Consider the following 13,706-nt stretch of genomic DNA (forward strand, 5'->3'; position numbering starts at 1 on the left):
TCTGTCACGAGTTGATTCAGACGGGACCCAAGAGCAGGCGGAGGCTGGGAGGTTGTGATGAACAGTTTATTGAAAAAAGAGGAATGAAGATGGTCCTAGAGATATGCTGGCGGGTTGTTGAGGCATGGAACGTGTGGCAGGCGGTGGCGAGGACAGGCGACTGACTTGACGGCGTGGATGCAAGGAACACGGAGGTAACATGCAAGAGAGCGTTAATACTCTGGCGGGAATGTCCGGGATCTGGCAGGCTTTTACGCAGCTGATGATGAGGGCTGATTGATGACAGGTGCACGGCCGAGGTGGTGCTGATTACTGTGAAGGGAGAGAGGGAGGGAGAAAGAGAGGGCGAGAGGAGCGCAAAGTGCCACCAGGCTCCAACAAAAAGGACTGCATAGCACCGCTCATGACAGCTGGTGACCTTAAAACTAAACTTTTGTGGCTTTGGAACTTCAAAGTACCACTGGATTATATATATATATATATTTGTATGTGTGTATATATCTATCCATCCATCCATCTATCCAGCCATCCATTTACTGAGCCGCTTCTCCTCACTAGGGTCGCGGGCGTGCTGGAGCCTATCCCAGCTATCATCGGGCAGGAGGCGGGGTACACCCTGAACTGGTTGCCAGCCAATCGCAGGGCACATAGAAACAACCTGCATGTTCTCCCCGTGCCTAGGTGGGTTTTCTCCGGGCACTCCGGTTTCCTCCCACATCCCCAAAACATGCATGGTAGGTTGATTGAAGACTCTAAATTGCCAGTAGGTGAGAATGTGAGTGCGAATGGTTGTTTGTTTCTTTGTGCGCCCTGCGATTGGCTGGCGACCGGTTCAGGGTGTACCCTGCCTCCTGCCCGAAGATAGCTGGGATAGGCTCCAGCAGCCTATCCCTAGTGACGATAAGCGGTAAAGAACATGGATGGATGCTTAAGCATGACTTTTCTTATTTTTCCTGTGTGTTAGAGCATCCTGCTAATTTGCTCCCACAGGCTTGTGTTTGTCTAATAGTTTAACTGACGAGGCTGCACACCTGCTTGGCAGCGCAGGTGGCCGGTGGGCCATTGTGCTGGGGGCTTTATCTCTCAGGCAGTCTCGCACAGGTGTGTGGCATGTGGAATCCGCACAGCCACCCACAGATGGAATCGCCCGAAGCGTCAGCTGCCTACTATTTTAAATATCTTCTCTTCAGCTGCCATGTTTCTCACAGTTTTTTCCCAGACAATTATTGAGCCTGTTATTGTGTTCTTGCTTTACATTTAGTCATTTTTGATTGCTACTTAAGTGCACGGTTGACTTGATCCCTTTTATGAATGTCTTAATCCACTGATAAGAAGTAAGATGCCAGTTTACTGAAAATTAGAGCCCCCTTGTTTTCTCATTCAGTCAGGGAAGTACCATAGTTGTCAGAAAGGATAACTAAACACAATAACGCAGGGCTAAAAAAAAAAATTTGTTTGAATAGTTGTAATAACTTCATGTACAATGAGACCTATCCAACAGGGGGTTTTCCAACAGGGGTTAACTTTGAAGTATGTAAAACATGGAATTATTGCTGTTATTAAGGATCAAGCAAATATTTGTGAGGACCCTATTGGAATCGCTCTGGTTGCGGCAAATTATTACCCTTGAATGAGTTTATTATTATTATTATCATTATTATTATCCATCCATCCATCCATTTTCTGAGCCGCTTCTCCTCACTCGGGTCGCGGGCGTGCTGGAGCCTATCCCAGTTATCATCGGACAGGAGGCGGGGTACACCCTGAACTGGTTGCCAGCCAATCGCAGGGCACATAAAAACAAACAACTATTCGCACTCACAGTCACACCTACGGCCAATTTAGAGTCTCCAATTAATGCATGTTTTTGGGATATGAGAGGAAACTGGAGTGCCCAGAGAAAACCCACGCAGGCACGGGGAGAACATGCAAACTCCACACAGGAGGGGCCGGGGATTGAACCCAGGTCCTCAGAACTGTGAGGCAGACGCTCTAACCAGTCGTCCTCAGTGATTATTATTATTATTAATAATAACTAATAATAATCACAAAATAATTGGCTATTTTTCCACTAAATGTGTTATTAATCTTTTTTTATGAAGTTTTATTAGTCTGATTTTATAACGTAGAATATTAGAGTGCTCAATATTAAAGAGTGCTCTTTTTTCAGGAGTAACCAATCACATTCAAACTCACGGCAAGGTCTTTTCTCAAGTTAGAAGTGGGTTGAATGAAATATCCACATTTGGGCAGATGCAGACTACAATGCATGATAAAGCGTTTGTTTTTTGTAGACTGAAATGTAAACATGAGTCCCCCATGGCTGATTTTGTTCAATATGAGTCACTTCAGCAGGCCCGCGAAGCCCAATAAAACACTTTCCCCAAGATTGTGCATACTTGCCGACTTAAGCACAATCGACCTCCCTAATAAATATTCACAATCGTTACTCGTCGCGTTAGCTACCGCTAAGAATTCAATTCTATTAAACTGGAAAAACAAACAAGCTGTTAACATCAATCACTGGCCAAATCTCATCATAGAATATAATGCGTTAGAAAAAATATCAGCGGAACGAAAAAATCTATTACATATATACGTAGATAGCTGGTCACTCTTCCTCAACAAATCTAGATTCTTGATTCCTTTGCCTGGGTAGTGTGCCATCTGACAATAACGAGACTATTTTGTAAGTGTAAAAGTAAACTTTTGACTTCTGTATTCTGTGTTGTCGAGGTCGCTGCTGTTGTTTTAATATTATTCTATTTAATTCGCTTTATTTCTTATTCATTTATTTACTTGTGTTTTTTTCTCTCTCACACTTTAGACTCATTTGCATAGTGAAAGGTGGGGGTAGTTCTTGGGTGGGGGGGATTTGGCTGTAAAGGCCTCTTCATACTCCCGCGCTCTTGCGGCCGACAACGCCCACATTGCATCACGTGACCAACGCATTGGCCCCTATGCGTCACTTGACACGCCCACGGCAAAAATTGTTGCTGCGTGTAGAATGCCGCAGATATCATCTCTCGTGATTGGTCCGTTTTAGTCACATCCTGTGATGACGTACTCAGTGTTCCCCTTGGTTCCACATACTATCTACGCCGCCGCCTTCTTTATCGATTTTGGAGCATAATTAAATGTATCATCTGGTCATCTAGTTCCATTTCTTCTACCAGACACTGTTCCACGCTTGCCTTGTTGTTGCTTTGTTCCTTGTTCTGGAAAGGAAAGGAAAAACGACTACTGGAAATGGCCAAAAAAATGCAGAGGAAATTCCACCCTGTGGTGTCCGAGCCAATACCAGCCGTAGTGACATCCCTGGCTTGGAGGGGAACTGCAGTACATTTTCAAAACCGCACGCGTGGGTTGCGCTCGAGTATAAAGGCAAACTGCGCACTGGATAGCCACAGTGACGTCAGCCCCTTAAGGCAGAATCCTTTAGGCTGGCAGCCCATCCCAGCTCACTGGCCTCTCCAGATTTTAATGCACCACACCACACGGAGGGGAAACTGATACACGGGGTAGGGCCAATGACTGCCAGTCGGGGACGATAGTAACGGGGGGAGGTGGGTTCTCACTAGCTTCATGGCGGTGTTCCTGGTACCCCGGGCTGGATGACTGCTTGGCGTTGGGGCTCCCCTCTTATGCCCCGCGGGTGCTCCCAGGGTTTCTCCCCCTTATCGTTCCCTTGTCGGGCATCCCTATCCGCCCTCCTTTCCAACAAACAAGGGACGCCCTCCCATCCTAGGGCTGGGCGGGGACTGGCTGCATCGTGGGCCCTGCAGGTTAGGGGGTGCGTCTTACTCTCCTGGGGTTGGAGAGGGGGTGGGGGGGTGGACTGGCGGGGCGCGTGCGGAGGTGGGAGTTGGCTGGGGGGTGGCATTGAGTCCCTGCGGCCTCCTCCGGGTGGCCGGTTGTCAGGGCGCCTCGGTGTGGCCGGCGGACTGCCCTGGGTCCCTTGGACTTTTTCGCTGGGTGTGGGGCCACTCACTTATTGGGACAAATAACTCATGGAGATGCAAATTGCTTGGATATCCCCTCACTCACACTCTCGTCATATAGACTTTTATAATTTACATAGTCATTCCGGGTACAGCCGGGTTCACGACCCTTGATTTACATGCCTCTTCTCCTGTCCTTGTCCTGTTCTACCTTGTCTTGTCCTTCCCTCATAGGGTGTAGCACTACTTCCCCATACAACACTCGTATCTAATGTGTCATTGTTCTAGATATGTATTGATTAACTTTTCAAATCTTGTTTACAATTAGTGCTTCGTCTTTTGTCTTCGTTTCTCACTCCCCTCTAGAAACTTTGTTCTGTTCGACTGATCGACTCTAATTCTTAATAAATATAAATTAATAATACTAAGAAACCACAGCGGCAGCTTAAAAACTTCCCTGTGACACAGTAAAACTGTTCCGGCATAAAAGGGATACAAATCCTCCACTCTGCTTGACCTAACAACCGAACAGGATAAAAAAAAAAAAAGATTGGTGAACTGGAGTCAAGCATCACCAATGGTTAGGTTGAATTGGTGCAACACATTCGATGTGGAAGTCGAAGTCTAAACAAATATATCATGCAACAATATTTGATAAATAAGCAATAATTGATCAATAAAAGCAGCGGGCAGCATGTAGATCGTTGTAATAGAGTAAAAGTACTTCTTCTTAACCTAAATACTCAAGTAAAAGTCAGAAGTATGTTGCAATAAAACTAGTCTGACAAGTACAATTCGTCCAAAAAGTTACTTGAGTAAATGAGTAAGTATAACGAGTTCCTCTTGTCTTTAAGTGCTATATTTTTAATATGGCTTTTGACAGTAATGCACTGTTGCTATTTTTTAACTGAAACATAATACAAAAGAAATAGATGCTTCCAATAACAAGCCTACTTCTGATGAAATAACACTTAACGGGGAAAATAAGATAAACCATCAAAATTAACCAAAATGTGAGTGCTTATTGCTAGTCCTTTAATCATAATGATTGTAATACATTTGAGCTTCGGTATTACATGAACGGAAATCAAGTATGGACATCGTTCAAGTATCATTTCTTATTTTCTTTGTACCAATTACTCAACGCAATTAGTTATTTATTTAATTGAGGTGCATTTGTGCAAAAGTATTTGCACAATAAGAAATTATCCCATGAATGCCTTCAATCTGCTGCTCACTTGCACAGAGCATTCTGATTGTATTTTCAATAATGATAATAATAATAAAATACAGTTTTTTAGAATCATAAAACTATTGTATATGAAAACATTGTTCTCAACAGCAAAAACAACTTGTTTGTCATCAGTTTGCGCACAAACTTCTCAAATGTTCTCTGGTTCTTAAACTGCTTTATTGGTCAGTATGAGTGAGCATAATTATCCATGCATCAATCCATTTCCTACACCGCTTATCCTCACTAGGGTCGCGGGTATGCTGGAGCCTATCGTAGCTAACTGCGGGCAGGAGGCGGGGTATACCCTGGAGTGGTTGCCAGCCAATCGGAGGGCACATATAAACAAACAACTATTCACACCTACGGGCAATTTAGAGTCTTCAATCAACCTACCACGCATGTTTTTGGGATGTGGGAGGAAACCGGAGTACCTGGAGAAAACCCACGCAGAAAGGGGAGAACATGCAAACTCCACACAGGTGAGGCTGGATTTGAACCCGAGTCCTCAGAACTGTGAGGCAGATGTGCTAAACAGTCGCCCACCCTGCCGCCCTGAGCATAATTATATCCAGAATAATAAAATGTTTTTCCTTTCTTTCTGTTTGCATGGTCGTATCATTGCATTTGTTTTGGAAATGAGAAACATGTGGCCAGAGAATAACCACGGCCTAATATGAATGCAAACAGCATTCCTACAGGGGTAATTTCAAGTATGTCATCTAATAAACAGTATTTATCTGCACAAATATTTGTCCCATTACCTTGCTACCTAAACACTGATAACACCATCATGAGAAAGATGCATAAACAGTGGATTTCTGAGACTGTTATCCTTCAAGCATGTTGCCTTTGTTTCTTTTGCACCTCCCTCACTTCTGGATCACAAACACAGTTGACTGCATTGTTATTCTTGCACTTCATTGAGATACCTTGCGCTTCCATCTTTTCATGTATCTGGGATAATGCAGGACTGCAATGAGTAAACCACAATATCTCCAATCAACCTACCACACATGTTTTGGGGATGTGGTAGGAAACTGGAGTGCCCGGAGAAAACCCACCCAGGAACGGGGAGAACATGCAAATTCCACACAGGCGGGGCTGGGATTTGAACCCCAGTCCCCAGAACTGTGAGGCAGATGTACTAACCAGTCATTCACCGTGTTGGCCATTGTGAATACAAATAATAATATTTTTGATTGATCAACTTTTGATCAAACATCCTCATCAATCCCAAGTTGACCATCGAGTTGATTAAGGCGATACCACAGATGTTGTAGAAATCCACCAATTATGCCCCTATTGTCAGTAAGCAGCATAGGCATGACATCTGTCCAACCTGTTTGATGCTGATCTCACAATAGCTTTTCCCACTCCAAAATTTCAAAAATGTAATAGCACGCATGATCTGATCTCCACTCTTATTTTGTTCTTGGAAGCGTTGGCATCTGTTGAAAAATGACAAAGCTGTTATGTGCCGTTCATAAAGACTGGTTGTCTGATTGCACACTCTGACTGGACATTGACATATTTGTCATTGTTGATCTTTCTGGTTCAAAAAATCTGAAAAATAATAGCCCACGTGACCTGATCAAGAGCCTTATTTTATTCATTGAAAGCGTTGGAATCCGTTAAAAAGAATGAGATAATATGTGCACAGCGGGCCTCCCTTTACTCGGCGATTCAAAACAAATGGGTTTATTACTCAAATCATTATTATTACAAATGATTGTCAAAAATGTGGGATAAATCACTGACAGGCACCCATTTAATGTCAGGAAACTTCTCCATGCATTTTGTGTTTATTGACAGTTGTGAGTTCTGGAAACAAGCGATGCTAATGGCATCATCTGGCTGTGACCACACACCCGACCCCCCCACTACGCCACCACCACAATCCCTTCTCCCGCTTGCCTCCTTAGACAAACAGGCTCATCTGCAGTGGATCATTTGCCATCTCCCGATATGCTCTGGTTTATAGGCAATTATCTCTCGCAATCCGTTATCGATTACAGTGTTGTCTTTCTCGCATTGCTCAGTTTTGGGCACGGGAAAACGGCGGCTCTCGTGGCATGGCTAGATTTAAACAGCTCAGTGATGGGAATGCTAGTGAAGACGGATGTGTGTTCATTTGCTCTTAAATGGGTGTAGTTTAGATTCAAACTGTATTCAGTGTCAGAGAGGCCGCAGCTGGGTTGTCCGGCTCGTGTTGTGTCCGGAATTAAAAGCCACTACATGGGTCCGTTTATCCAAGTGTATCGAACCCGTGACATTTGGTTGAATGACTGGTTCTCTCAATATTATGTTTCATTCACTCCCTGTATCAAACTGGCTTTAGTGCCAATATTGTGTCAATAATACTGACTAGATATTTTGTGTGCTTTTATTTCCTCCACAGTTGGGTTAATAACTTTGGACATGAGGGTCTTGGACTTCTTCTGGATGCACTGGAGAAGCTCTTGGATAGGAAACAGTGAGTGTATGCCTACAAAATCTGTTCATTTTGGTGAAAAGCATACTCTTCTTAAATATGTTTTCTATTTTTCCATAGGCAAGAGAACATTGATAAACGGAATCAGCATAAACTTATTCAATGCTTGAAGGCTTTCATGAACAACAAGGTTTGTATGGATCAATAAACCATCCCAAGCATTTTTTCACCTTTATTTGAAACTATTATTCTCAATAATTAGTGTATGAAAGATGGTTTTATATTTTGGGGAGCGCTCCAGTCATCTGTGCTTTCTCCACAGAGTTGTGTGCAGCTAACTCTTGTTTCTACGCAAAACAGCAGTACCCACAGTAGCTCATAATCATTCTATCCATAAAACTCCCTGCACAGTATTCATGACAATCTCATATTAACTCATTCACTGCCAGCCGTTTTCAAAGCAGAGTTTCCCTAATTGCCAGCCAATTCAGAGCATTTTGACTGATCCTTCATGACCCACAGAATATTGTGTCCTGTGACAAAATAAGCACTGACCCTTCCGGAAAAACAGTGGACCCTTTTCTTTCGCCATTAAAAAAAAGTCTGTTTTTAGCTTTTTGCATTCTTTAGTAACCAGCAATGGAAGATGGTTTGGTTTCACCCAAAACATCGGTTTAAGATGAAACGGCAACGACAACAAGCTTTTTTGTGAAAAGAAACATGTCAAGCAGAACAGTGACTTTGATATATATATATATATATATATATATATATATATATCTGTTTTGCTTTTGTGACACCTCAAACTCTAAAACAACAAAAACAAGACTGAGAAAGGGCTTTTAATGGCAAAAAAAACACATTTATTTACGGATATACAACTATGCAACACGTGAACAATACTGATTCGCTGCATGGCTTGAGTTAAATGTCAGTGGCTTTTTTACGTGGTGTTCCTCATTCATTCGATGAACTGCGTCACGATCGGGAAGCATTTTTCTCCCTCATAATGGACGTGGCACGCTGAGATTCAACGTCTAATCTTCATATTTTACACAAAAGCTCTGCTGATCTGAAATCCAAAGCGACATAAAGCGGCTATTTACAGGGATCTATTAGTTATTACAGTGACTTAGATTTTTTTAAACCTGTCCTGTTCAGCTGCATGGCCAATCAGAATGGTGGAGCTGTATGCCTTTTGTGTTGGAACACAACCTTTTGTGTTTGAAATACTCCCTTTGCTTATTTTATTTTTTAAATTATTCTGATGATTTTTTGAAAATGCAGCAGGACAGAAAAGGATTTTAGGGGACAAACAGAGGGACAGAACGGACAAAGGGATTAGGTGTGTGACCCACAGCAGAACGATAGTTAGACTGTATAGATATTTGACCACAAGTAACGTTACAAAAGTCAAACCGTCTTCTTATTTTTAGAGGTGGGGGTATACCCGGTGAGGACGTGATACAACAAACCAATAGGACAAGATGAGAGAGGACAGAAAAGGACAGGACAGGATATTGAAATGAGATGAGTGGTGCGGTGGAATGCTTATATAGTATTTAAACACATGTAAGAACCTGAGGGGCGGATCTTAATATAACCTGTGTTGTTGTTAGTGATCCCAGTACAGGCAATTAAAGCCTACAGCGTGTCTATGGAACTTATTAGTGAATGAATACCATAGTTGGTCAACTGGTGTATGGAGTTGCTGAGCCGGCACTTTGAGGAAGGGGGGGCCAAGTCAGCGAGCCCATCCCTCGGGGGATCCAGCCAGGCGGACGCCACCCACTCCCCAGGAACCAGGGGGGTCCCCACAGGCCAACCGAAGCGCCCCAACCAGTCCCAAAGGGAGGGGCAAGGGTACGGGTATCCGACCACCACCCCCCGTGCCCCAATCCCCCCACCCCAAAGGGGCCCCAGGAGTCAGCTAAGAGAAATGTGAATACTCACCACCCACCCTTTTACTACGGTTACCAGTTCCCCGACTGGCAACCATTATCCCTGTCCCGTGATAGTTTCTGGTGGGGTGTCGTGCATTAAAATTGGAGCGACTGGTGGGGGTGAGGCGAGACGGTCATTGGGCAATGATGATCCGCAACCGTCACCCCCATCCAGCCCAACCAGCTCCCCAAAGGATGTGCGAATGTATGTGGTACATTAAAAATCCGCCGGTGAAAGGCAACGGGGGCCAAAGAGCAGGCCCGAGTGCCGAAACACCTCTGCCAAGTGTCCTTCCCAACCCGACATTACCCTCCCCCTACTGACGGTTGTATGATGCATTAGAACTGGAGGACCAGCAGGGCAGAGAAGGGGGGCAACCAGGCCGGAGACCAGAGCAGATGCGCCAGGATCCAGCCCAGCGTCCGCCTCATCATGCCTCGTGCCGGCCCCCCAGGGGTCCCTGAATGAGATGTGACTGTGCCCATCTCTGTGCTCGTTCCACAGTATCGTGTGCATCCTTTTATGCACGTCTCCAAATGATATCCTGTTCTTCAAAATATGTGGTGATTGAAAGTAATACTTTTATATTGTTCAAAACCGACTTTTAAATTGTTTTGATAGAATAGGCTTCACCAAGCATTAAAAAGGCCTAATTTTGAGTTTTACTTAGTGGCCTGGATTCCACTGGAGGATGATACTGTCTGAGATAATGGGCAAATATAGAGAAGCTAATTTCCACTCGGCTCTCACATCAATTAATTATCCATTTTGGGAAGATCTCGTTCATTTTCTCATATAGTGGCACACATTTCAAGGCTTTTTAATGTGAAATAAATTATTTCTTTTTTCCTGATGGTCAGGGTTTGTTTGGTTATATTACTGATTTCTTTAGGCATCCACTTGCATATAGAGTGTGTCTCAATAAACCATACGTGGTTCATAGATGCTATTGTTCACATAAAGACATTCAAGAGCCAACTGCTGAGCCTAGTAGTCCTAACACTGCTGCTCATGAAAAACAGCAGCATATATTGATGTCTTAAAGTCCTCTTTTATATTTCATTTCTTTTTTCTTTTTTTGCTCGATGTTACCATATTTTCATGACCATAAGGTGCACCGTACTAAAAGGTGCAGTCTCAGTTACGGGGTCTATTCTGTATTTAACACATACATTAGGTGCACTGTATTATTGGGCGCAGGCATGGTAAAACATACGCTAGCTTAAAACATACGGTAGCATGCATTCACGCGAAAACAATGTTTTTTAAAAGGCAGCTGGAGCAAAACTGAGTTCGGTTGAACTTTATTGACATATTTAACAATGTGCTCACGTTATTTTTTGATCAATCCTCATCCACAAATCCATCAAAGTCCTCATGTTCTGTATCCGAAATGAACAGCTGGGCAAGTTCTCCATCAAACATCCCGGGTTCCCTCTCGTCATTGTCGGAGTCCGTCTCGTTGCCGCACGGCTCTTCAGAAATGATGCCAGCTTTTACGAAAGCTCGAACAACAGTGCAAGCAGACACTTTAGCCCAAGCATCCAGAATCCATTCACAAATTGTGGCGTAACTCGCCCGGCGCTGCCTCCTAGTTTTAGTAAAGCTGTGTTCGCCATCTGTCATCCATGGCTCCCACGCCGCTCACAACTTCACTTTGAACGCCCTGTTTACACCGATGTCCAGCGGTTGGAGTTCCTTCGTCAAGCCTACCGGAATGATGTCAAGTTCCGAGTTACTGCACTCAGTCGAATGGTGACTGTAGAGACGCTTCTCCCGGCTGTTCTTTGCTCATTAATCCATTGCCACCTCGCCTTGTGTCCGCGGAAACTCCGCTTCGTCTTCTTGAGTTGGTGAAGCTCGTTTTCCTGCTTCCTCCACTTGCGAACCATGGATTCGTTGATCTTGAATTCTCTCGAGGCTGCTCGATTCCCATGTTCCTCCGCGTAACTAATAGCTTGCAGTTTAAACTGTGCTTCGTAAGCGTGTCTCTTCGTAGGTGCCATTTTCGGGGGTCCTTAGCCAAACCGATGCACATACCTGAATTATGTACCTACTGGTCCTCTGTCACGCGCACCCTTACCCCTTTACGTCTGTATGCTGTACTCAGTCACGTCCGCCTTTCATCTATATAAGCAGCGTGTCGGCAGGAAATGCTCCCAGTCAGTTAAGCGGAGCGCTCATTAAAGTCACACAACAACATTTACAGATTTTGGAACTCGGTGCACACATAAGGCGCGCCACATTATAAGGCGCCCCTTCTATTTTGGAGAAATTTTAAGACTTTTAAGTGCGCCTTATGGTCGTGAAAATACAGTAGCCTTTTTACATTATTCTATACCCCATGATTATTTTTACAATGCATTTGTGAGAAATAATGTCTCCCCTTAATAAAGGCCTTACCCCATACACACCTGGTTACCTCAGATTCATGCCTCTTCTCTGTGTTTAAAAAAAAAAGAAAGAAAAGGTTTTATACTCTAATTTCACTATTATTATTACAATGTATTTGTAGAAATAATACCTTACTCCTAATAAATGCCTGGTGCCCTCATCATTAATGTTAATACATTTCTATCTGTGTTACTTGAAGAAATACAGTATAGTAAAGTTGGACGTACACACTTCAAGCTTTGTTCGAGTAAAATGTAACATCTTTGAATGCTCTGCTTAATTTACACCCACTGGACATATTTTCCCCCTGATCCATCTCCTTGCTTTCACTATCTTGACAGTATGGGCTGCAAAGGATCTTGGGAGATGAACGCAGCCTGTTGTTACTGGCGCGATCCATCGACCCCAAACAGACCAGTATGATGACCGAGACTGTCAAGATCCTGTCGGCATTCTGTATCATCGGCGAGGAAAACATGTAAGGCTGATCACCTGATCGCTCGTCCCGTCTCAAGTCATTGATAATGAGATTTTACTCGACATCACACTCGTTGTGGAATGGAGAGGTCAATGTTGTCTCTGTGAAAGGGTTAGCTAAAAATAACGAGACCCAGAGGAAAGCCAAATTCAAAAAAAACAAAAAAAAAACATCTCCGCTTTTACCAATCCTTTTCCCCCAACATTCCGGAGTTTGACATTACCATGAAGTCTCTCGCGCTCAACACATTGCCTATGTAATGCTGTTGATATACTGTCTGATATGTATTATATTTTTCCATTAACCACACTCATCTCTATTTACATGAAATATCCTATATAATACCTGACTGAAAGCAAACCTTGACTCTTGAAAGAGTTTGAACCGATCAAAATATTGTAATCCATCTTCGCTGCTGAAAACAGATTTTTACAGCTACAATAGGTATTTTAGTACTTTTGACAAATGCTTAATTTGTATGTGACTTATTTTTGGCTTAATTTCATCTGAAGCAATGGATGGAAAGTTTTGTATTCATATAAATTATGTGATTATCTTATTTGTGTTATGAATGCTAACAGAAAGAAGGATCTACTTGTGTACGATCTACTTGTGTTCATATCAATCAAAATTAGCTGCTGTCAACGGGCTACAGTACACCAGCAAATTATCCAGTGCACTGTAAGAGGACACGAGCAATTAAGTCTCTGGCATTTATAAAATACTAAATGCATGAATGCTAAACTGGAGATATGTTTAAGTCACTGGTCAGTTTAGACTGTTTTTTGTTTTTGTTTTTTATCTGTAGTCATCTTACCCTTATGCTGCTTAGGGTTGGATGTGATTAGTTAATTTTGGATCATTGACTGGGTTCAGGGCAGCAGTCAAACTAGGGAATGCCCAAACATCCCCATCTAGAGCTACTTTCTGTAGTTCCACCGGTGGGATACCAAGGTATTCCCAGGCTACCCGTGAGACGTACTCCCTCCAGTGTGTCCAAGTCTGCCCCGAGGTCTAACCCCTGGTTGGGAATGCCCAAAACACATAACCAGGTCAGGGTCCGTGGGGCATCCCAGCCACCTCAACTGGCTCAGCTCATTTCGTCTGCTTGCATCCATGATTTGTCCTTTCAGTTCCAAAGACGAGAGGCAGATAACAAGGGCTGCTGCTGGTCCATCTGTCCATCTCAACATCTGTCTTTGCCTCTGCGCCCTCCTTGATCACTTTTCCACCATAAACAAAATTAGTATCCAATGAATTTGGTGACTGCTGTTACATGAACAA

At 43.5% G+C, this 13,706-nt stretch overlaps 1 protein-coding gene across 5 annotated transcripts in view; it reads left to right on the top strand.

The window, feature by feature from the left end:
- diaph2 (diaphanous-related formin 2) overlaps positions 1-13,706 on the top strand; it is a 527,556-nt gene that overhangs the window by 168,669 nt on the left and 345,181 nt on the right. For all 5 annotated transcript variants that reach the window (XM_061686696.1, XM_061686691.1, XM_061686695.1 and 2 more), the window contains 3 exons: positions 7,574-7,648; positions 7,727-7,796; positions 12,286-12,422. In XM_061686696.1, the coding sequence (XP_061542680.1) occupies positions 7,574-7,648; positions 7,727-7,796; positions 12,286-12,422 (282 nt within the window). The remainder of the gene's footprint in view (positions 1-7,573; positions 7,649-7,726; positions 7,797-12,285; positions 12,423-13,706) is intronic.

This window comes from Phycodurus eques, chromosome 9, assembly GCF_024500275.1.
Source record: "Phycodurus eques isolate BA_2022a chromosome 9, UOR_Pequ_1.1, whole genome shotgun sequence".
NCBI classification, from domain to species: domain Eukaryota; kingdom Metazoa; phylum Chordata; class Actinopteri; order Syngnathiformes; family Syngnathidae; genus Phycodurus; species Phycodurus eques.